Below are 26,273 nucleotides of genomic sequence, written 5' to 3' on the forward strand. Positions count from 1 at the left end.
TAAGAATTGCAGAGGCAGAATTTGAATGCAGGCAGTCCTGTAGGGCCAATCTCTTAGCATGACAACTTTTAGGAATGCTTATGGTACCTAGCAGAACTAATTTTGTCTCCTTCACCTATTTACTTCTTAAATGGAGAATAAATTATGCTGTTACCAAGACAACGACTTGCTCTTTTTTTTTTACTGTAAACACCAAGCCTAATGACTTCATCCAAACCATGGTTTTGATAACCACATATGCTGACTCACAAAACCTCTCTTCTGGGCTTGCATATCCAATTTCCTATTGAATTTATCCAGTGGAGATTAGATGTCCCACAAGCACTTCTAACTCAATGCATCTTCCCCACAAATTTGTCTTCTTACTTTAGTACCTTTCTCAGTGAAAGCCCAATACCACACCAGCTTTCAGAGTAATTTTTTTATAGTGTAAATTATATCATGCTACTTTCCTGAACAAAATCCTCCAATGTTTACCATTACACTAAATATACAATTCAAACTCTTCACATGGTTTATGAAACCTATGTCATCAGCTCCCTTCTTACCTCTCTAATCTCATCTCTTTTTATTTCATCCCACCTTACTTTGCTCCAGCTAAACTGGTCTTTTCTTACTCCTTAAAACCATGAAACTCATTTTTAACTCATGGTATCTGCATTAACGTTCTCTCTCCACTTATACTCTAAACATTTATTTCATTCAGATCTAGGCTCAAATGTGACCTCCTCAGAGAGGTCTTTGACCACATTACCTAAAATGCAAAATAGTCCCCTTGCCCTAATTGCTTCATTTTTCTTTATAGCACTGAAAACGGGGAAATACATATATACATTTGCCTATTGCTTAGCTTCCTAGTTTGAATGTAAGTCCATGAGGGTAGAACTTTATCTTGTTTTACTGTTATATTCCAACATGTAGAACAATGACTAAAACAAAGTAGGCCCACAGTAAGTATTGCGTGAATGAATTAATCATTTGATCCTGTCATCAAACCCAGAATCCTAGTAATCATCTTTGATACTTCCTTCCCACCCATTCTCCTTTTTTTTTTTTTTTTTTTTACAGTATTTAACAGTGCCCGAGTGTCTCCTACTACACCTTCAAGGTCAACTACGTATTAAGTAGTTCATATGTGCTGGGCACTGGGACCTAACACAGAGATTTTAAAAAGTGAAGTACATTTGAGTTGGTGCCAGGCATGGTCACAGCCTGGTTTAATCAAGACAACTGGTTTGCTTTTTGTGTGTGAGTGTGAAAATTATTTACTAAGTCGATCAGCAGTGCTATGACCATAGACGTGAAGGTCATATCTTTTCAGTCATCAAGTCCAACACAAGTCTTAGTTGGGCTCTCTTTACTCTTAGATTATAATATTAGCCTCTTAACAGATTTCTCTATCTCTTGTAAGATACCCTTGTCAAATCCATCATCCATACTGCTGCTAGAGAAACCTTTCTAAAGTATAGAACAAAATGAACATTTAGTTCATGATTCTCCCTCTTTTAACACATGAGCAGTTCTCATAGCTTTTAGTACAAAACTCAAACTTCTTGTTTCAGCCCTCAGGCCCTTAATGATCTAATTCCTGCCTGCATGTCCAGTCTCACATCCTAATAACTTTTCTCTTTTTAGTTTATGCTAAATGTCAAAGGTGATTTAAAAAAAAAAAAAAAGATCAGAACAGGAATAATATAGAAAAAAGGGATCACTCTCAGGAAGATCGTTCATACTAGAAATAAAAAGGAACGATTAAACAAGGAATAAAGAATCCATGCTCTTTTGGCCTGTAGATATCTTATTTAAAAAAAATATTTTTATCACTTTCCAACCTCTCACTCCCTCATTAAGAGATTATGACTTCATTCTAAAATAATTTTTACACTGAGTTTTGCATAGAACTTTGTCTGTGATAGATTTTATGAGGCTAAGCAGATTAGCACATTTAAAAAGATCCTTATAATTCTGATTAGTATAGTAGCCTTATTGCAAAACTGTCAAGTAATGCAAGGAAATCATTGGGGCCTTCATCTTGATTCCACTTTTTCAAACCCTTTTTTTTCCACTCTTTCCACTATGGCACCCAATGTCACATGCTACTTGTGTAGTAAAGAATTTAAACTGTCCAAAGAACAGTCTTATTTTTAACCTCAGCTCTTGGGGAGTGATCTATAAGCCCTTAAATGTCTTGCCTGGTAAAAATATATTTGTTTATTGGGCCACACCAGATAGGCTAACAATGTGATTTATGGTGAGGGCTTTGGGTCATGCGCTATCAGTTCAACCTCCAGAGGGACTGGAGACTGAGATCAGCTACATGAGCGGTCAACCATGTCTACATGGTAGAGCCTCAATAAAGACTTTGGACTCAAGGACTCAGGCAAGCTTCACTGGTTGGTAATATTCCATGCATATTGTCACGTATCTTTGCTAGGAAAGTTGACACTGACCATGACCTCACTGGAAGTCCACATATGGGACTTCCCTAGACACTACCCCATCTGTTTCTTCCTTGGACTGATTTTAATCTGTATCCTTTTCTGTAATAAACCAAACTGTTAGTAAAACAGATTTTCTTGAGTCCCATGAGTCCTTCTAGAGCACTGATGAACCTGAAGGTGGTCTTGGGGACGCTCAAACTTGTAGTTAGTGTCAGAAGTAAGCACAGTTTTAGGGACTGCCTCCTAATTTACACTAGCCCTTACACAATTTTCTCTTTAATGGCATATTTGCTCACTCCATGGTATTCCACACTCTCAATATTTTTTTCTTTTCCTTGAATGTCTTACCATATCAGAGCTTATTTGTTTTTGTTTTTTAATCTCATTTTTTCAGAGCCCTGTTAAGTAAACTGCTTCGTGTCAAGTTTACCCATCTTACAAGACTCGGTTCAAGTGTTATGTCCTCATTAAGCCTTTAGTAAAATTTTTGTTTGTTGGTGTTTTGTTATACACTAATGACAAATATTTCCTTTCTCATATGCTAACAAAATCAGTCTTCTAAGCCTGCAAGGCTGATGCTGAGATACAGACACTCCAACTTCACTTGTCTTTTATTTGAAACTTGTAAACAGTATCAATAACATCACTAGTTAGAAGGAAAGAGGGGATGAGGGAAGAAAAGAGGGAGGTGGAAGGAGAGAGACAGAAAATGGGGAAAGGAAGTAAGTTTGGGAAGAAGGGACAAGGAAAGAGAGGCAAGAAAAAAAAAGGAGAAATTGAGTCTCAGCAGATAATAAAACTGACTCATACCCAGGTATTTGACTCTAACTCTGGTGGCTATATAATTGACTCTGTGGTGGAATAGCATATGCCTAAAGAAACAGACATGGGGGAGCTAATGGTTACATTTGTTTTACAAGCATAGAGAACCAAAGAAACATTTTACCTGTCAATCCCAACAATATTCTATCACATACTGGAGAAACAAGGGTAATGCCAAATTTACCCCTCAAAATGTAAGGTTTCTTACATCTCTTAGTAATTGATAGCTTTAAAGTCTTTTTTTTAAAAAGTTATCAAATTTTAGATTAAAAGTACAGAATAATATCACTTAGAGTATAATAAGTTATAGCATTAACTCATTATTAAAGAACTAAATTAATATGACATAGCACTTAATTTTAATGAACTCTCACTATTTAAAATTTTCATATACCTGGATCAGTTAAGTCCCAAAGTTATATTCTTTCTAGTAGATAAGAATGAAAAAATGAAAGGATTGCTTAAAATAAAATTACCAAAGTGTAAACAAGAAAGATTAAACAAGTCTAAAAACATTTTTTCCTTTGCATATTTACCCAAATTGACTAAATTATCTAGAAAATTACCCAATAACTACTTTCTATTGTTCTACGTAGCTTCAGCAAAATAGTACCAGAATCAAGACTCAAATACAGGCTTCCTGACTGCCAGCTCACTAAGTTAAGGAACAAAAGGAAGTTGTCTCAAACCAACTATTTTGTTTTATTTTATTTTTTCAACATTATGAGTTTATGGGGGAAAAAAGATCTGGACTATTTTTTTTTCCTACTAAAATTTACTGCATGCTCATCATATAACAAGCATGCAATAAGCACTTTACATATGTTATTTCATTTGATCCATACAACTACCCTATGTAGTAAGAACTATTATTATCTTCACTTTAGAATTGCTGAAAATGAGGCACAGAGTTTTTGAGGAACTTGCTCAAGTTCACAGCTAGTAAGCACTGGAACCTGGACATTAACCCAGGCTTCTGTCCCCAGGACACCTGTGCTTTAGAACCACTGTCACAGTGACTATGTGAAAAGTGGCAACTGTGACTTTAAAGTATTCTTAATCTAAATAATAGATCTATTCTGGATAAAGAGATGAAAGCAAACTTATTTATAAAATTAGAAATGAAGCTTTAACTTATGTAAAAAAAAAATTCAAGTGTTCTTAAAGGGGTTTGGGTAGAAAATACTTGGCGTTACCGAAGCTAGAATGAGCTTCTTCTCTGTTAACAATAAACACGTTTTAGATTAATTTGCACAGGAAATACTCTTGTGGGGATGAGTATTCTACACAGGATTTCTACACATGTGGTTTTCACACCTAGGGATCTGTGTATGTTGAGAACCAGCTACATATCTTATATAAAGTAAATTATCATGTACAGGGGTTAAATTTATGCCAATCTCATTGGCAGCCAGCCCATCAACAGTCACAGAGTAATAAGGCAAGTAGACTATATCAGATAAGGGATCTATATCTGTCAAATACTAAAGAAACTGAGCCTTAAATTATTATTTCTTGAAGTTAAATCACTTATTTTTGGGTTATACCTAAAACTTCATTATAAAACAAATACAAAATTTATATTATCAGTTGTGTTAAGACTTAAAGGAATAACTGAGGACATGGCAAATAACAGATGTTTATCTCTGCTTAGTCTTAAAATCTCACTAAAATGAGAATAAGGAAATGTGGTCTGAAGCTACATGGTCATAGTGAATGGGTAGAAGACACAGCAAGTAAGAGATACCAAGAAACTTTTAAAAGATGAAAAACACATGAAAGAGTTAGCATAGCTAAAAAAATCTCCTGAACACTAAGGTTTTGCAGAGACAGATGCTAATGACAGGTGAACCAATTCACATCGCAAAATCCTGAAAAGGCTCAAGAATTGAAGGTGCCAAATCACTGAAATCAGGAGAAAGGCCGGGGGCTTTGAATAGAGGTGGGGTTTGAAAGTATAAAAAGCTTTAAGAACATAACAGAAGATTCGAGCTTATGTAGAAACACCAAATCATGGCAAAAGATGTAAGAGAAGGACCATGAGAACAAAGGGACTCAGTTAAAATCTACACACTAAATGGTAAGACGGCCCCCTCTCCCCCGCCCCCACAAGATCCTCGTTATATCACTTAACTTTAGTCACAGTGGCAACCAGGATTATATTCTACAAGTAAGATATTGGAGGATTCTTCTTTAAAGAAACTACATAGCTTTACATATTATGGTCCAACAATATAATGGGCAGCTAAGACCAACCTTACTCACTCTCTACGTAAAATATACCAGTTAACGTCTACCCATGCAGAGTTTCCAAGTACATTTCTAGAGCTTTACATTTAAATGATAACACAGGTACTACAGACTTATACAGAACTTTTCCAACATAAAATACAGACCATAAGAAACAAAAATTTGTAGGAAACAAAGACAATGCAGGGAAAGAAGAAAAGATTGAGAAAACTTTTTATTTTTAGAAAGATAAGAGTATATATTGCATCAAAGAAAAAAGAACAAGATGCTATTTTTTAAAAAGCAACAATCTGAGTGAGAAAGCTCTTAAAAACTTAAATACAGCAGAAATAAAAAATTTAATGTTTGGAATAGTGACTTATGAAAATCTAATGTAAAATAGAATAAAAAACGAATATGGGAAAATTAAAACTAAACATAAGACAATAAGGACTCCAATCCACAAGATCCAATGTCAGACCAACAGAACTTTCAAAAGAGGGAACAAATACATCAGAGAGAAAGAACTAACACAGGAACATCCCCAGAAAATGAAAGATATTTCCACATTGAATGTACATACTAAGTGTCCAGAGCTATAAACTGGGGGGATAAAGGACCAGTACCAGCACCAAGGTGCATTATTGTGAAATTTCAAAATATCAAGAATAAACAGAAGTTCCAGTAGAGATGGAGGGCTAGATAAAAGCAGGTACACCTCCTTCCATAATCACATTACAATTACCAAATTATAAAACAAACGACTTGAAGAATCACCTGAAGTATAGCTGAACATAATACATACATCTGAGGATATAAAGAAGAAGCCACAATGAAACTGGTAGGGGTGATGCGGACACTAAGCAAGCTGGTCCTGCACCCACATGTGGCAATTGAGCACCAGGAGAGAAAGAGCAGCTGCAGAGGCCCCTCTAAGGAACACAGGACCCTAGACCCACACATGGGCTCTCTGGCCCAGGGTTACAGTCCTGGAAGAGGAGTTCCCACAAAATCTGACTGTAAAAATCAGTGGGGATTCTGGACATTTGGGTAAGACAGAAGGAACCTGAAAATCCATATGCCTACCTTAAAGGGCCCGTGCAGACTCACTTGCTTGCAAACACTTACCCTGGGCTCTACCAGAAGATCAGCAGCTCAGGAGGCGCAAGAGACATAAGGGGAAAGACTGAGTTGTGTGTTGCCAGGGCAAGAGCTGAAGGGACAGTCATCACCATTCCTTTGTCAGGACCGATTCCAGTGCAGTCTATAGATGGGCATCATCTTGCCTGTGTCGAGACCTCTCCCTGCACAGGCTAATTCTGAAGTTGCATTGGACCAGTGAGATTGACCTGCTCTACCCCTTATCACCCTAAGACCCCACCCAACACACAAATTGCCCAGGGTAGGCCTCATTGCCAGACAGCCGGCCCCACATTATTATACCTTACCTCAGCCATGCATTCGTGGGCAGGCAGCTGCCCTCAGCTCACCCTGCCCACGCACGGCCCACACATCATGACTCAGACTTTTGGTAGTGAGCCACTGGTGCCAGCCCGAACTGTCTTGGGCAAATCACTGGGGTCTGCAGGCCCGAGGCAGATGGTGGCTGGCCTTGCTGTGATCTGGGACTTCTGTGGGAGCCCACAGGCTCAGTACTGGCAGCAATCTGCATTGGCCCTATGGAATTGGCTCGCTCCACTGCATTGGCCAGGAAATCTGCACACCTTACCCTGGTGACTCCCTGGGTCCCTTCTCCACCAAAATCCCAACCAAAGGCTCTTATAGCTGCAGAGACTTATGGGAACCTGACAGACAGCCTCAGGCCTTGAGATGCACTGATCCTTATGCTGAGCCACACGAGGGCCAGTACTGTGGGTAACCTACCTCAGCTTATGAAGTGGTCTCTCCCACTTGCCTCGAGATCCAGCACAGGCAGCAACCATTCATGGATTGCTCTGCAGCTCCTACCAGGTAGTCCCAAACAATCAAAGGCAGTGGCTGCCTTGACCTATGTGAGAGCCCCTCGCAAGGGGCCCAAGAACCAACACACCCAAAGGCTGGCATCAGACTACAACAAAGCACCACTTGACTAGCCTCATAATAGGCACACTCAAAAGGTGGTCTCAACAGGTACATGAGCCTGCTGGGGTGAATCTCACTCTGTGGGGTCAGCCCCCACACAGCAGCTCAGACCCTACGGGCATGACCAATCCCCATAGTCAGTCAACCCAAGAGTCAATCCCTTCCAATGACATAGTAACAGTAATCAAGGATTGGCTACAACAAAAGAACGCACACAACCCACCCAAGGAACATGTCCAGAGCACTAAGCGCAGATGATCAAGGAGACTGTGCCACTGGGCCACACAGGACACCTACTAGATAAGGCCACCTGGCTAAGGCTGGGATACAATAATAAATCTTTCTAATACATACAAACGAACATAGAGAGGCACTGAAATGAGAAACAAAGAAACATGAAAGAACAGGAGAACGCTCCAGAAAAAAAAAGTGAAACAAAATGGAGGTAAGCAGCCTAATGGGGACAGAGTTCAAAACTCTGGTTATGAGGATGCTCAATGAACTTAGGGGGAGAATAGATAATCTCAGTGAGGACTCCAACAGAGAGATAATAAACATAAAAAAGGACATAGAAACCACAGAAAAGAACCAGTCAGTAATGAAGAATAACATAACTGAAATGAAGAATACACTAGACGAAATCAATAGTAGACTAGATAAAGCAGAGGACTGAATCAGCAAGTTGGAACACAAGGTAGAAGAAAACATTCAACTGGAATAGTGACAAGAAAAAAGAATCAAGTAAATGAGAAAAATTTAAAAGACCTCTGGGACAACATCAAACACACCAATTACTGCATCATAGGGATACCAGAAGAAGAGAGAGAGCAAAGGATTGAGAATTTATTTGAAGAAATAATGACGAAAAACTTCCCTAACCTAATGAAGGAAATAGACATACAAGTCCAGGAAGTACAGAATCCCAAACAAGGGGAACCCAAACAGACCCATACCAAGATACATCATGGTTAAAATGTCAAGGCTTAAAGACAAGGAGAGAATCTTAAAAGCAGCAAGAGAAAGGTAGCTAGTTATTTACAAGGTTACTCCTGTAAGAATGTCAGCTGATTTCTCAGTGGAAACTTTGCAAGCCAGAAAGGACTGGCACAAAATATTCAAAGTGATGCAAAAACAAGAACCTACAACCAAGACTATTCTACTCAGAAAAACTAAAATTAAAATTTAATTAAAATTAAAGGTGGAATAAAGAGCTTCCCAGACAGGAAAGAGCTAAAGGAATTAATCACTAACAAGCAAGAATTACAAGAAATGTTAAGGAACTTCCATAAAAAGAGGAGGAGGGGAAAACAATACATATGAATAATACAATGGCGATAACTGTACCTATCAATAATTACCTTAAATGTAAATGGCTTAAATGCTCTAATCAAAAGACATAGGGTAGCTGAATGGATAAGAAAACATGACCCATATATATGCTGTCTACAAGAGACCCACTTCAGATCAAATGACACACACAGACTGAAAGTAAAAGGTTAGAAAAAGATACTTCATGCAAATGGAAATAAGAAAAAGCTGGGGTAATAGTACTTTTATCAGACAAAATAGACTTTAAAACAAAAGCTTTAAAACAAAATAAGAGACAAAGAAGGACAATTCATAATGATAAAGGGATCAATAAACAAGAGGACATAACCCTAGTAAGGATATACGTATCCAATATAGGAGCACCGTCATATATAAAGCAATTATTGACTAACATAAAGGGAGACATTGACAGCAATATGGTAATGGTAGGAAACTTTAATATCCCATTGATACCAGTTGACAGATCTTCCAGACAGAAAATCAACAAGGAAACAGCAGCCTTGAATGACACACTATATCAGATATATTTAATTGGCATGTTCGGAGCATTTCATCCTAAAGCAGCAGAACATGCTTTCTTTTCAAACACACATGGAACATTGATAGACCACAAAACAAGTCTTAATACATTTAAGAAAACTGAAATCATGTCAAATGTCTTCTCTGACCACAATGGTATGAAACTAGAAATCGATTACAAGAAAAAAACTGGAAAGTGGACAAACAACATGTTTTAAACAATGAATGGGTTATCAGTGAGATCAAGGAAGAAATTAAGATATCTTGAGACAAATTAAAATGAAAACACAGTGACTCAGAATCTATGAAACAGAGAAAGCAGTTCTAAAAGGAAAATTCATAGCAATACAGGCCTACCTCAAGAAACAAGAGAAAGCTCAGATAAACAATCTAACCTTACACTTAAAAGAACTAGAAAAAGAATAGCAAACAAAACCCAAAGTGAGCAGAAAGAAGGAAATAATAAAGATCGAAGAGGAAATAAACAAACTAGAGTCTAGAACAACAATATAACAGATCAATGAAATCAAGAGATGGTTCTTTGAAAAGATAAACAAACTTGCTAGACCTTTAACCATATTCATCAAGAAAAAAAGAGGACCCAAATAAATAAAATCAGAAATGAAAAAGGAGAAGTAACTATAGACTCCACAGAAATACAAAGGGTTATAAGAAAATACTCCAAACAATTATATGCCAACAAATTGGACAATCTGGAAGAAATAGATAATTCCTAGAAATATACAATCTACCAAGACTGCATCAAGAAGAAACAAAAAAATCTGAACCAATCAATTACAACGAATAAAATGAAATCGGTAATCAGAAAACTTCCAAAAAACAAAAGTCCTGGACCAGATGGCTTCATAGGTAAATTATACCAAACATTCAAACAAGAATTATCATCTATTCTTCTCAAACATTCAAACAAGAATTATCATCCATTCTTCTCAAACTCAAAAATTCAAAAGGGATGACCACCATTACCTTGATTCCAAAACCACATAAAGTCATTACAAAAAAAGAGATAACTATAGGCCAATATCCTTGATGAACATTAATACAAAAATCGTCAACAAAATATTAGCAAACTGAATTCAGCAATACATTAAAAATATCATACACCATCATCAAGTTGGAGTTATTCTTGGGATGCAAGGATGGTTCAATATTCACAAATCAATTAAAGTGATGCGCAAACAAATTGAAAAATAGAAACAAATCGTAAGATCATATCAATAGATACAGAAAAGCATTCAAGAAAATCTAATATCCGTTTATGATAAGAACTCTCAGCAAACTGGGAATGGGGGAACATACCTCAACAAATAGCCATAGCAATCATGAGAAAGAAGAACAAAGTTGGAGGTATCACAGTACCTGATATCAAATTATACTACAAAGCAATAGTAATCAAAACAATATGGTACTAGTATAAAAACAGACACATAAGGTGAATGGAACAGAATAGAGAACACTGAAATAAATCCACTCCTATGTATTCATTTACTCTATGATAAAGGAGGCAAGAATATACACTGGGGTAAAGACAGTCTCTTCAACAAATGGTGTTGCCCGACAAATGCAATAGGACCACCATCTTATATCATATACAAGAATAAACTCAAAATGAATTAAAGACTTAAATGTAAGACACAAAGCCATAAAATTTCTAGAAGAAAACACAGGTAGAAAACTCCCTGAATAATGTAGCAATTTCTGGGGGGTATATATCCTCAGACAAGAAAAACAAACAAACAAAAATAAACAAATGGGACCACATCAAACTAAAAAGTTTTTGCACAGTAAAGAAAACTATCAACAAAATGAAAAGACAACCTACTGAAAATGAGAATATATTTGTCTATGATACATTTGACAAGAGATTAATATCCATAATTTCTAAAGAACTCATACAACTCAACAAGAAAAAAACAAACGACCCACTAAAAAAATGGGCAGAAGATCTGAATAGGTATTTCTCCAAAGAGGACATAAAGACGGCCAATAAACATATGAAAAGATGCTCAAGATCACTAATAATCAGAAAAATACAAATTAAAATCACGACAAGCTATTACCTCACATCTGTCAGATTGGCTGTCATCAATAAATCAAAAACAAGTGTTGGCAAGGATGTAGAGAAAAGGGAATCCTTGTACATTGTTGGTGGGACTGCAAACTGGTATGGCTATGATGGAAAACAATGTGGATGTTCTTCGAAAAATTAAAAATAGAACTACTACCTTTTGACTCAGCAACTGCACTTCTGGGTATTTATCCAAAGAAAACCAAAACACTAGTTCATAAAGATCAATGCACCCCTATGTTCACAGCAACACTATTCACAATAGCCAAGATATGGAAGCAACCTAAGTGCCCATTAGTAGATGAGTGGCTAAAGAAGAGGTGGTACAAATGTATAATAGATTTTACTCAGCCATAAAAAATAAAATCTTACCATTTGCAATGACATGGATGGACCTAGAGGGTAGTGTGCTGAGTGAAATAAGTCAGATAGAGATAGCTATAAAAACCATATGATTTATATGTGGAATCTAAAAAATAAAAGAACTGAACAAACTAAACAAAAACAGATCACGGATATGGAGAACAAACTGGTGATTGCCAGAGGGGTGAGGGTTTGGGAGGCTGGGTGAAAAAGGTGAAGGGATAAAAAAGTACAAATTAGTAGTTACAAAACAGTCATGGGAATATAGAGTACAGCATAGAGAATATAGTCAATATAATTGTAATGGCTGTGTGGAGTGCCAAACGGGTTCTAGCATAATCAGGGAATCACTTCATAAATTATATAAACACCTAGCCATTGAATTGTATATCTGAAAATAATGTAAAAACATTTTTTAATAAAATAAAAAAAATCAACTGCAATTAAAACTAAAAAGAGAATAAACAGATGATCTCAAGGGTTTAAAGAGGAAAATAAAAAGGTCACACATACAGAATCAAAAATTAGTATAATATCTGATTTCTAACTATAAGCCAGACAATGATAGATAAAAGCTTTTAAAATTCTGAGAGAAAACTATTTATACCCTAAAATACTCACCCAAACTACCCTCAAGCATATGGGTGAAATAAGCACATTCTCAGAAAAGCAATGTTGCAAAAGCGTACCACCTAAATTCAAGTTCTTTGGATGCTACTGGATGTTATGCTCCACTCAAATAAGGAAATAGATGGTGGAAAAGAAAAATATGAGCTCCAAGACAGTGGACCTAACACAGATGAGAGACATCAACTCTATAGGAAGCTTAGAGAACTACCAATCCATGGTAGAAGAGGAGAATTTTAGCTTCCAGAAGGAATATCTCAAAGGAAAAATTGGTTAGAGTATTTGGTGTATTTTTCAGAAAGTATTTTTCAAAGTAATTTTAGAATTCTTTTGGAATATAGTGACACAACATACAAAGTAAACCAAAAAAGTAGACAATCGTATAATATTGTATAGGAAAGAACATATAAGTGTACGGTTAATAAAAGTACACTCATGGTCGTGATAAGGTAAAGTTTAACTATTAATTTAACAAAAAATGTTGATAAAGCTACTTTGAGAGGTTAGAAGAAGGGGAAGTGGGGGCATATGATAGTATGAAAATGTTAAAAACCTCACTATCAAAAATAGGAAGTCAATACAATATATAATCATATTATTAAGAAATATGGAAGTTAAAACCAAAAGAAAGGGCTAAAAGAGTCTGAGTAGAAGACTGCAGGAATAGGTAAGGTAAAAGGATACTGTTTCTTGTTTTATGTTTTATAATACAACTTGACTTTTAAACTACATGCTAGTATTACTCTGAGCTTTTCTTAAATTTTGAAAACTATCATAAGCATAAATAAATATATTTATTTCTGAGAAATCTAATTTGGGATAATCTCTAGTTCAAAGACATATTTAGTAGTTAAATTAAGGTTGCAATTGATATTTGTGATCATTATAAATCACAATTTTTCTGCAAATGTTTTCCTAATTTCCTGAATAAATATTATATCATTACAATTTAACGAAACATCTATTTTGAGAAAAAAGTACTAAGTTTCTGATAACATACTACATTTTTATTTATTTATTTATTTTGTATTCAAAAGTATCTAATTTTCTAACCTCGAAGATGTTTTTAAAAGATTTTTCTTTTTGTTAAGAATTCGCAATAAAATTCTATGGTTCTAGGAAAACTAAAAATAATGATCTTCACCCTGAAATAAAAAAGCACATTTTGTGGACAATTGGGGTATGAACAGAGGGCAGGAGGCTGAGGGGCTGGGAGAATGGGGCGAAGGGTTAAAGAAGTACAAATTAGTAGTTGATAGTTGGTCAGGAGGATGAGGAGCAAGGCCTAAGGAATGCAGTTAGCATTAATATGATGGCTAGGTGGAGGGCCAGGGGAAGGAGGGAGCAATTCGGGGGATCGTTTTACGAACTGTATAGATGTCTAACCAATGTAGTGTATACTTGAAATTAATTTAAATGAACAAATTTTTTTAAGTATATTTTGTATTCTATAAGTGAAATCTTAAGGTTGAAAGAATTTTCACTTACAAAACTATTTATAAATATTTAGTTTTTCATTATATCTTTCTTTGCATGGATTTTTAATGTTTTGATAATGATACATTTTTTAAATTATTAAACTGATAACAATAGCGGGGGATGTATTGTGAAGCAAGGGGAATTATAGAGGAAAATTTTTGTGTTGTCAGAGATGGACAGACCTAGATTCAAGTCTTAGCTGTGTAAGCCTGGGCAACCCCCTTCTACAAGCCTCAGTTTCTTCATCTATAATATCTAACCTGCAGGTTCATTATAAGGATTAGAATAACATATGTAAAATACCAGCTAAGGACAAGACACAAAATACATATTGAATTAATTATGGCAATTTACCTCTTATTTTTTCTGTGGTCAAGAGGCTTCATTTTAAAAACATTTGTAGACTTTGCAGTCAAAATACCTTATTTCAAATCTTGGTTCTTCCATTTATTAGTCTGTAACCCTTGTGGTAGTTACTTATTCTTCTTAATCTTGGTTTCAGAAATTCTATCATGGGCATAATTACAAAAACCCTATAATGACATAGTGGTGAAGAAAATATGTATTCTACCACTACAGTGACTGATACATAAGTTCTCAGAAACTTAACAGCAATAAAAACAAGAAATAAAGGCATACAGTTTCTCTCTTCTTCATGACTACTTAAAGCAAAATAAAGTAAGAAATGACTTGGTCAAGACGAGCAGTACATGAAGTTAATGTGACATGTGAGGTGATTTAACCATTTCCTCATAAAAGAGAATGAGAACATGCCTTCCAAGACATATTTTAATTCATCTAAATGCTATTTGTCGGAATGTTTATCTACGTCCACTTGTCAATTTGGTCAAACAGATGAGAACCACCCTTTCTTTGTGCCTTCTCTTTACCTACATATATGTAATTTATTTGCCTTGGTTCACGTATCTTTTTCTTACTGTTATTTGATTTATTGACCAAATTCTAACAAGTGGCTCACTAAAGGTGGAAGGTGGGTTCTGTCAGAATAAATAACTTGGCAGCCCGCTAATAAAAGCAGAGGAGAAAAAATGGGTGCCTTGGTGATACTGTCTGTAGGTTAGCACAGTTGCAGGAATTTTCTCTTTGACTTTGGCTTTTTTTTTTTTTTTTAAATCTTTAACAAAGTCATGTTTTCTCCACTTTGAGGCTAGAGACATTATTTTATTTATATTTCAAATACTGGCAATCAGGTTTTTATGTGGCAAACAGAAGATACTTTAAAAATGTTGCTTAATGAATAAATCGGGGTATACATAGATTCCTTAAACTTCATCACTGTAATACCAGAGCAACTAGCTAACAAGCAAGAACAAATCAAACACTAAATTATTTTTCAAACCTCTCCATTTGAATTAAATAAAATCCTAGCCCACTGATATGCAAATTTTATTTTGTTTCTTCATGATGTAAATCTAGACAGAACATTTAGTATATGCTTGTGTTGTTTCAAGAAGTGCAAAGGTAATTCAGTCACAGTTTGCCACCCCCAAGAACTCCCACTTAAAATGAAGTCACAAGCAAAGACCTTTTACTGTACAAAACTTCTCTTTTATAGTGAGTTTGCTTAAAAATGTAAGCAATTTCACAGATGGAAGATCTGAGTAATTTCTTAAAGGTCATATTTCCCTCCAAAATTGGTTTCTTCACTCTTACATTCTCATTATGCTGGTAGAATTTTTTATTATTCAATGTTGAATTTAAAGTTATGATGACTTTAAAGTCATGTACTTTTGCTGTCTAGAAGCAGAATTTTTATATAAGTAAATATGTATCAAGGTAACATTCTTACCTTGTTCTTGAGCATGCACAGCAGCCCCTGCCACACATAGCACAATAAAATGAAGAAGCAGTTTGCTAAAAAAATAAATAAATAAAAGAAGTAATTAGAAAAAACTTATTTGGACATTTACAACCTATAAATTATATAAAATCCAAAATGAACTCTAGTGCAAGATTAACAATTAAGCTATTATTTTAACTAACACTGTATTTCAATATTCATATCAGATAGGAGCAAGAGCTCTGAACCTAAGTTCCAGCTTTACCACTTACTATGTCATTCGGGCACACTGTTTATTACTTTGTGGCTCAGTTTCTTCATCTGTTAAATCTATCTCATAAGGTTTTTTGAAGAATAACTGAAAAAACTTCATGTAAAACACATAAAACAGTATCCGAAATATAGGAAGCACTCAATAAATGTGAACTAGTATAGATGACATTATCATATTATTTCAAATTACCATACATGCAATTTTCTGTAAGTAGAAATTTACACAAAATAACACAACTTACAGTTATTTAAATTGATGAAACCAGTTATTTGTTTAAATGAATGTTTATATGTAAAAGCCATTTGAATATTATATTCGAATCACTTCTACTAGATTCATGATTCTTTGCCTCCAAAAATAGCAATGGTCTGTAGATGTCAAAATGAACATTTTGATTATTGGTAATCATAAGAATAATATTCAATCACTACAAATCAAAATGCTCATTCATATTGATTAGCTAAGTAAAAATAGTTTGTGATTTTTTTTATTAGAACTAAATTTGATAGATTTTATTGAATAATCTTCATAATTGGCTATCTCTGCCTCCCAAGCAAAAAAATAGAGATCATTTTTAAACAATCAGCATGCTGAAAACACTATTTTATTACCTTATTCTTGCTGATACAGACCTTGGTTCTGTTTTTTATTCTAACTCAGGAACTGTATAATGATACAGTTCTGCGACGAGTGATTACAGAACCCCCTTAAATTATTTTTTCCTTTTATTAAGTTCCTGGCATACTAGTAGTTATTGGCACATTGTCTATTATCAATAAGTTTTTACCTTTATCAACCAGTATGAAAAGAATCTTAACATAAGAAACAATCTTTTACAAAGTAAGTCAACAATATAAAATTATTCTATTCTCCTTGATATGCTAGAAAATCATTCGTATTAAAATGGTATAACCATTTTTTAGTAAGTGAAAAATGCTGACTGTGGTTATATTTAGTACAGAGAACAGCTTTTATAAAAGAAAGCTTTAATAGAATATTTGACTGTCATTAACACTACAAATTAATCAACTGAATCTTTATAGAAATTTCAACTGGTATGGGTAAAGAGCTGAACCATTTATTTTAATGAAGCCTTTAAAGATTCCAGGTAGGTGTCATCGATTTAGAACAATGGTTCTCAAATGTCAGTTTGCCAAAGAACCACCTGAGGTGCTTGTGAAAAATGCAGATTCTGGGCCTTGCTGCAGAAATGATTCATAAATTTGAAATGGATCCTCAGGATATACATATTTTTAACTAGGTGCTTCTAATACAGATTGTGTGGATATCTTACAACACTTAGTACTTATAGATACATTGTACTTAAAATGCACTTAAATAAATATTATTCTGCTTAAATCACATGTATCTTAATTTAATGACAGTGACACAAATATAAAATTAATTTGCCATTTTAATAAAATCCTTTTCTACTGCTCTAGATAGGTGGTTTTCAAACTTTAGGGTATATCAGAATCACCTGGAGAGCTAAAGATTGCTGGGTTCCACCCTAAGAGCTTCAGACTCACTAGGTCTGGGGTGGGGCTTGAGAATTTGCATTTACATTGAGAGCCAGGTGGTGCTGATGCTGCTGAGCTAGGGATTGCACTCTGAAGACCACTCTTCTGGAATAGATGGAACTCAAGAGGTGACTTAAAGCCCACCTGTTGTGAATCTGTTTTTTACCTTAACTGGTGAGTTTTTAAAATGACTAATACTCGGGTCCTGCCTTCTCCACCCCCTGCCCAAGAGATTTCAATTTTAATTTGTCCATGGTACAGGGATTTTGAAACACTTCCCAGGTGATTCTAATGTACAAACAAAGTTGAAGACCACCATACAAGATATAGTTGATTTCTCTGGGTTCTCCAGGATGGATCCTAATGTGATCTAGAGTTTGAGTAAAAGTAGGCTCCTTTGCCTTTCCAATTTATATTTTCAACAAATAACTGGCAGGATATATATCAGTGAGACTAGAAAATAGGTCAGGATTATAGTCAGTGAAGGTGAGTGCATCAGAATTATGTTATATTAGAAGAAAATGGAATGTGAAAGGAAGCACAGGCTCACCTGCCCCAAGGTAATCAGGCTCACTGAGAGCTTAGAAACAGCCCCAAAGGCATTTTTCCATTCAGAATAAAGCTAACTAACAACAATAGCACTATTCACTTTGCAATTCAGCCAATCCCAGGATTTTTGCAATGACCTCAGGGAAAAAAATGGAAAATACAGTTCTTTATAGACGTGTTAACAAGTCCATTCTTGGAGTAAGGTAGGAAAACCTGAACACATCAAATATCATCCCTTAGCCATGTGATTTTAGAGGATTATGACAAATCAGTTGAGCCATAACTTATGTTAGTGTACTTATGTACTGATGACTAACGGAGGGGTAGAGATTGATGACTGAAATAGAGATTTTTATTTCTCTTTTTCTAATAATGCCCAAACTAAAAGCCAAGTAAGGAAGAACAGGAAAAGCTAAGTTCCTCACTAAGTGTTCAGGCCCTTATCATTCAGCTCCAACCTCTTTGCTTTAGCAATGTAGATCCCACTATACCTGACACCCTCAAAGCTCCAGCCATTCCACATTATTCTCTGTTTCCTAGACAGACCTTGTAAGTGCCTGAAATGCTCTCTCTGTCTCCAGCTGTCAGAATCTTAAGTATCATCAAAGCCTAATTTGAACGACACCAGCTCCATGAAGTTTCCTATCATCCCTGAAGAGGACTAGATCTTTCCCAGGTCTCTGTACTCTTGATGCTCCAATTGTAACTTTATTATATTATGAATATGTTGTAACTTTTATGATTAATTATTAAGTAAATATCTGAGCAAGCAACACATCTTCATCTTTCTTACATATTAACACAACTATTTTTAAACAGGAAAGGAATAACAGTAAAATATCCTAATGACTGAGGAAGTCAATTTTTTAACACTTGGGAAAAGTAAAGTAAAATATGGATACTTTTAGTTAGATGCCCAAAGAGAGAAAGACGAAAAAGAAAATATTTTTAAAAATCTGCTAAGTGAAAGGCTTCTTTTTTTCCTTTTTTTTCCCCCCCCACTTTAACTGTTTTTCTCATCTCTGAAGTGGAAACACAGAGATGACATCAAGCTTAATTAATATAATCCACTTGATAAAGAGCCAAACTTCATAACTGTATGAAATGAATGTCTAATGAATCCAAGTTTTCTGGGAAATATCTAATTGGGCTGGACTTGTTTATTTCTTTGGTTTTGTGCACCCTCAGCCCTCCACCCATCCCCCTGATACTACATTTACTATACATTTACTTAATTTAAACAATATCACATTTCCATATTAGAAATAGATGATAGACTTCTTAAGGGCAGCAACTGTGCTTTGTGCTTCTCCCCCGTTGTGTTGTGCATATAGTATGAAGATACACGGGAGTCCTTGAATAAATTAAAGCTAAAACTGTATTAAGTTGTTGGGGAAAAAAAAGAACATGGTTAAGGAAATAACACTAAATTGCAAGTCAAGGTCTACGGCTCAGCCACCCTGAATAAGCCCAATCCTGTCTGATCTCAGAAGCTTAGCAGAATCGGGCCTGGTTAGTACTTAGATGGGAGACCACCTAGGAAGACCAGGTGCTGTAGGCATAAAAAATAAAAAATAAGGGATTGTAAGCTGACAAGGTCCTTGCAATCTGTGAGGTCAACCAAGGGTTGCCTCACCTAAAAAAAGATAAAATAAAATAAAATGAAAAGATTGTGAATCCAAAGTCTAATCCTGGTTCTATTTCTAACTCACTACGTGACCATGGGCAGGTCATTTCAATTTTCAGAGTCTTAGCTGACTCGTCTATTATGTGACGACATAATATAAATTTTATATTTTATATTCCAAATATAAAACCATAAACTATGTGTGCGTTGTGGGATCCTATGGGTATCGGTATTGATTCTATTAGAGGTCCAAGATCAAATTACTTAGCAAGAAGGTCTATAAATTACTATATATAATGGTCATGTTATTTAACCTCAAATCTGGGAAGGTTTTCTTACAGTTCTGACTAATATTCTTTTAATTAAGTAGCAAACTAAGTTTACTAATTTGTCCATATATTTAAATCACTCTAACAAAAAGTCTAGTTAGTATATCGTTTTATTTTTTTTCAAATATTCAAAGCATGTCTGTTTTTGTTCACTTTTTTTGCATGTTTGGACCATGTGTCACTAATATAAATAAAGTAACAGAAGTACATATACTCAGATATTTAACAAAATTAGACCAAGTCTAAAATAGGTCAATAGTATGGTAACAAACATTCAATAAAAGTTTGGAAAATATAAGCATGATATTAATATCCAAGGATATCTAACAAAATATGAAATATTCTGTGTCTGGTCTGCTAGCCACATTTTCAGTTTGAGATAAGCCACAGTCAAAACATAACCAGACTTGTGAGGGGTGAGGCCTAAAAGGGGATCAAGCAGGAAATACATATCCGGAGACTATATACAGAATAATTTAAAAAACTAATATCCACCCCAAACATCTTCCCTAAATAATTCTTAGCACTCTTTAACTTTCTCTTTATCTGAAGGATCTAAGTTACTTTAGGGACTGCCAGGCATCTTTTTGTTTAGGGCACCCTTGAGAGACTCAGGTATTATGTATGATACATGTCTTCAGGCTACTGATGCTTGTTCCTACATAGATTCAATTTATAATAGTAAGAAGGACTTGTGAAATCTTGTGAATAGAAAACTTTTTTTATGAGTTGGTGATTTTTATTTAAACCAATTGGAAAGGGTGAACTAATCTGAAAAAATACACATACACACACATGTGATATACATCAATAATTTCAACAATTTCCATCACACTACATTTATAAGCCAAAAACATCTTTAAGTCATGACAGCTTTACAGATTTTGTTCTTTACTAGCTGCTAAGATCCAGAAATAGTAAAATTTCTGTCTTTTGTTCCCCAAAAACAGTACTCATCCCAGTAGTGGGGATAAAGTTGATGCAGGGAGTAAAGTGTTACTAACTTATACACGATAAATTTCTTAGATTATTAATTCAACTCAATGGGCATTTGTATAATTAATCCAGTGTGAATCATACTAGAACTTTTGGTTAAATTTCAAGCACATGGGCAAATTCATGAAGTGAAAGATAAACGTTTAAGGACATCAAGTGATCAAAATGCTTACAGTCCAGTCAGTAGCAAGGAAGAAAACTATATCTAAATTAGTCTGTCCTCATAATACCACAGATTGTTAAATTGATTGCTGCTTAGCCTAGCAAAATTCCTGGCACACACTACTGTTAAATAAAAAAATTTTAAATGAATGAATCAGTCAATAAAACTATCAGGTTGTCTGAGTTTCAAAATATATATAACTTCTCTAGCACCTTCTACCCGAACAACTGATCTCAAGGTGAAAAAGTCAGGTCATCCTAACCTCCATTTATTTAGCTAAGAAAGTAATCTGGTTTAAAAGCCTTTTAGATCCGGCCTCTGTTTATCCAGATCCAGCTTCCTGGAAGGCATGCTTCAACCAACTTCATTTGTTTAAGGCCCTCGAATGTACTGTGCTGTCTTACCTCTGAACAATTTACTGTCCACTCTGTCTGGAAAGTTCCATGCCTCTCCCACTTAGGTCTCAGTCTAGATTTCATTTCCTTCAGTCAACTTTTCCTTTTAGTATTATCCCTCTCTATCCTTCCCAGCTACCCAAACTACTAGACATTGTCCTTTTTTTACCCTTATTTCATTTTGTTATACTTAGCTGTTTTATTTTCTGTTTCCTACACTAAACTGGATACTTTGGGAGGGCAGCAATTGTGTTTCTATCTTGCTTAGCTACTGTATCCCTTCTGCCTAGAATCACACTAGGCACATATTTGGAGCTCAGTAAACAGTTGCTGAATAAATGAGTGAATAAATGACGAGTGGATAAATGTTAGCCTTTTATGAGAATGAAAATGAAGTGGTCTTCACTTCTCAGAATTACAAATTCTAAAATAAGTCATAGTTGCAAAGCATGACAAGGAAACTAGCACAGCCATTCTAACTCCCGTAATAAAATTTATTTTTTTTTCTGCAGCTTCACAGATTACCAAGCAGAATGTCTAAACAATTAAAATCACTTTCCATAAATTACAATTTTTCTGCTCAAGACATCAGTTTATTTTAAACATTTACTTGAACACAAAGATAACTAAGCAACTTTGTAAAAATAGAATTTCATGCCAGCTAGGAAACAGATCTTTATATCCAAAACTGTTGGTCATAGAAACCATTCAAGTACCATAATAGCTGGCCTGGGAGACTTTCCAATAATATGTTAAATCAATGTATCTAACACTGACTTTGGGCTTTAATTTCCTCTTATTAATTCCACAAATTCACATTAGGTAACACATCTGAAAGCAGTTTTTGAGAAACAATTTTCTCAACTCAATTAGTAACTACTATTTCCCCACTTTGTATGTGTGTGGTTGGAGCTGTGGGGGGGGGGGACTGCAATCTCATGCAACCTTGAACTACCTTTAATTCTGCACAGCCCTCCCCTGCTAGCAACCTGGATATGTTAGAGGCCATAAGGGCTAAAGCAGAGAGGCCCTGTAGGCGTGCGAAAGAGACAAACACCTTCACCTGAGATCAGGTACCCACCCTGACATCTCTCCACAAGGGTTCTTTTCCCAATCCACGTAGTCTAATTTTTCTTCAGAGGTTCCTCTGTGTAATCCATTCTGTTTGGTTTCTCTGTGTCCCTCCCCCCAATCATCTGGACCCAATTTACAAACCCCAAACTGCCCAAGAATTTATGCAGGGCCTTTTCTGGGAGCGTCTGGAAGGGAAGTGTAAACCAGACAAGACAGAGGCCAGGATCAGATCTGCTTTAATCCGAGAGGCTGGTCACAACTACCAAGGGGAATGTTAGTCAGCGACTAGGCCTTGCTCTGCGGTGAAGGGAAAACCCTCGCGGCGGGAGCTGGATGGGAGGGCAAGAGGGCACAGGGATGGACAGAAAAGCTTTGAGGTGGAGAGCTTTACCGAGCCTCTCTTGGTGGCTCTGCACGCAAGGGGACCCGAGCTTCATTCCACCATTCCATGGGCGCCAGAATCGGCAGGAAGATGCTCCCGATCCCGCAGGATCAGCTGTGCCCCGGGCCTCGCTTTCCCCGCGTGTCCACTCAGAAGTTTTTTTGTTTGTTTTGTTATTGTTGTAGTTGTTTTCTCTGAGAAACATGACGAGAAACCTGCCTGGGAAGCCGGTGCGACCCGCGCGAGCCTGTCTGAGAAAGGCAGCCGGCAGAGCCTGACCTCTTCTTACACCCGGGTCTCCCTGACCTCCTCCTCCCCCAGCTATTCCTTGCACACACACAGGGTTTTGGAGGTTCCTTCTCACTAATTCATCTGGGTGCGGTCGCCGGGGGAGGTGCATCCTGGTTAGTAGGGAAGGCCGGCTGCGGGGGCTTCCAGGAGTCCGAAAAGAGAGCGCGCGAGTCCCAGCCTGGCTCGGCTACACGCGGCTGGGAAGCACATGTTCATACAAACACTGCCACAAGGCGGTCTTTCTCCGCACCCCGCCTCCTCCTACCCTCAGCTGCCACCGTCAGTTCCGCCCCGTGCCCTCCTCCCACCTACTCTCTCGAGGGGCAGCCTCGAGGCAGAGAATGACCACAGCCGCTTTCGTCCCTTCCGCCCCCAGGGCCATAAGCAAACTTGCATAACCCACTAACCTCTTCCAGGGGGACCAGGGCAGCCAGCCAAGGCCACGCTCTCTTCCCAGCGAGTGTGTGGGAAAAGGTACAGGGCCCAAAAGGGAAGCGGGGTGCCAGTCAGAGCCCCAGCGAACACTTCCCCGGAGGAATAGCCCCGCCTACCGCGTCCAGCCCCTTCCCCAAAGGCATGCCAGTGATCAGGGCGCAGCTCCGACGCCAGATGGGCAGCACGTTTGCTGGCCTCCTGAGGACAAGAGGCGATTGCCTGAGTCCCATGGGTCTAGCATCGCCCTGATGCCCGAAGTTCTGCGGACACCCTCTTTCCCTCTTTCCTGCTTTCCCCATCCATCCCTCAACCCTGCCCCGCCGTCCAGGCTGTGCGAACAGAACCCAGGAGACCGCTAGCGCCCCAGCAATTCCCCAGGCAGGACGCCCAGAGTAGCACTGCGGGGAAGCGGGACCTCGGCCAGGGCCCCGAGGGAGGAGAAGGGAAGGAGGGCGCAAAGGCAGCGGGAGCTGGGACCCAGGAAGGCGTCGGAGCCCAGCTCCGGAGCCTCGGAAGCCGCTGCCGCCGGCGTCCGGATGCGCGCCAGCGAGCATTCCCTCGGGAGCCTTAGGATCTCTTTAGCATAAACGGTCTGAGAGACCAGCTGGCAAGAGACTTCCTTTAAAACATAATATTTTACAAATCGAGGAGACAGGAGGAGGATGCCACGGCTGCTCAAGGCTCCCAACTTCAAAAAGTGCCAAGGAGCGGGAGCACAAATCTCCAACCGGCTCAGAGGATTCAGGGGGTGGGGAGAGGGGTTGGTCTAACCCCTGTCCCAGCGGGTGGACTACTTACGTTTTTGCCGTGTGGGAGACCTTTCCACGCCTTGTCCTGTGGGCTCCTAAATGCATTTGTATGCATTTGTCCGAGCAGCGAAGCGCTAACGGAAAACAGAAGCCAACTCCGAGCCGCTAAGGGTGCAGGTACTGTCCATGAAAAAGGAAAACAAAATCACATGAAAACGATGCTCCAAAACCGCAACAGCGACAAAAAAAAAAAAAAAAAAAAAAAAAAGAGAGGAGGAGATGGGGAGGAAGAGAAATAGCACCCGAAGGGCAGATGGCTAGGCTCCCTAGCTCCCTAGCTAGGAAACCGACGAGCCCAGGGGGAGCGCTCCCCTGGGAGGGCGGGCGAGGAGGGAGACCTCACTGTCGGGCAGCGGGGCGCCAGCAGCAGCGGGAGCTCGGCTGCGAGTGCAGCCCTCAAGTTCACTTGCGGTTCAAAGGCGACTCTGACTCCAGTGGAGTCCTCTGCTTTGGGCCTGGGAGGAGAAAGAGGTGGGGGGAGGGAACGAGATGAAGCGGGGCTTGGGGGAGAGGAAGTCCTCGGAAACAACCCGCGCCGGAACATTTGTCAGACAAGCACGCACACCCACTTCGAAAAATCTGGTCGGTGCGAGGGGGCCAGTGGCAACTGAAGGCGCTCAGCGTTGACTGCCGCCGGCTGCTTCCCCTGGAAGAAGAGAAGCCAAGCAAATCCGGCCGGTGTTAAATTTCACCGCTCACTGACTTGCAATGACATCACTAAACATAGTGCACACCCACCCCCTCCGCCCCGCAACCTTCCCCCAACCCGCACCCAGCTCCAGCGCCCTTGTCCGAAAGCTGCTGGGCCGGGCGCGCCCGGGCAGCGCACGCAGCCTTCCGGCACCTCCCCGACACTCTCGCTTCCCACGCGGTCCTTCCTCTACATTTCAAAAACTTGTAGGTGACTAGTCTCCTTCTTTCTCCTTCCTTCGTCGAATTGTCCATGTACCATTCCCTTTTCCAACAGTTCCCAATTTGATGTCTTCCTCTTGGTGTCTCCCATCCTCAACCTTTTTCTCTAGCCTCTTCAGACACATACCTGAAATCAATCTTACCTCAGCGGGAGTCCTTACTCTCCTTCGATTTTGTTTTTTTGTTTTTGTTTTTTGTTTGTTTGCTTTGTTTTGTTTTGTTTTTGCAGCGATGCTCTTGGCCTAAGTCATATTGTAAACTAACTGCAACGATTGGTTCTCATTTTTACCTTTTCTCCCCTTCATTCTTTCCTTTCACTCTGTCCCCTTTGTTACTTCCTAGTGATTTTTCACTACCGTAATCTACTTTTCTGCTTCTGCCCTTTTCTCTCTTACACGCATGGATTAGTGCTTTGCTTTTATGCGTCAGGAGCATGCTAACACGGCATAGCCCTACCTTTTTCAATTTTTTTTAACAAATTTCTTTTCTAACTGAAGCACTCTTTCTCCCACAGCCTTCTCATACTGAGAAGTCCACCTTCCAATTTTTGAAAAAAAAATTTTTTTTTAAGTTTTGATTTTATCTTCTTTAATATTAAGACTGGAAATTCCAGGAGGCCAGGGATCTATTATCTTGCTTATATTTTCAGCACCTAAAATACTACCTGCCATGCCTGTTTAATGAACAACTGCTGTATACCACTGAATATCATTTCTCCAAGTTTTCCTTTTCTGTT

The 26,273-nt window shown here is 37.8% G+C and overlaps 1 protein-coding gene across 7 annotated transcripts in view; it reads right to left on the reverse strand.

Moving 5' to 3' along the window:
- COL24A1 (collagen type XXIV alpha 1 chain) overlaps positions 1 to 25,300 on the reverse strand; it is a 290,158-nt gene extending 264,858 nt beyond the window's left edge. For 5 of the 7 annotated variants that reach the window (XM_036235919.1, XM_036235902.1, XM_036235897.1 and 2 more), the window contains exons 1-3: positions 25,195 to 25,300; positions 24,615 to 24,745; positions 15,791 to 15,855 (exon numbers count right to left, since the gene is read on the reverse strand). In XM_036235919.1, coding sequence (XP_036091812.1) covers positions 15,791 to 15,855; positions 24,615 to 24,670 — 121 coding nt within the window. In that variant the 5' untranslated portion in view covers positions 24,671 to 24,745; positions 25,195 to 25,300. The other 2 variants (XM_036235893.1, XM_036235912.1) reach the window with 2 other exon arrangements.
- Positions 25,301 to 26,273: the final 973 nt, after the last annotated feature.

The sequence above is a fragment of the Rousettus aegyptiacus genome, unplaced genomic scaffold (genome assembly GCF_014176215.1).
Source record: "Rousettus aegyptiacus isolate mRouAeg1 unplaced genomic scaffold, mRouAeg1.p scaffold_m13_p_1, whole genome shotgun sequence".
Classification (NCBI taxonomy): Eukaryota; Metazoa; Chordata; class Mammalia; order Chiroptera; family Pteropodidae; genus Rousettus; species Rousettus aegyptiacus.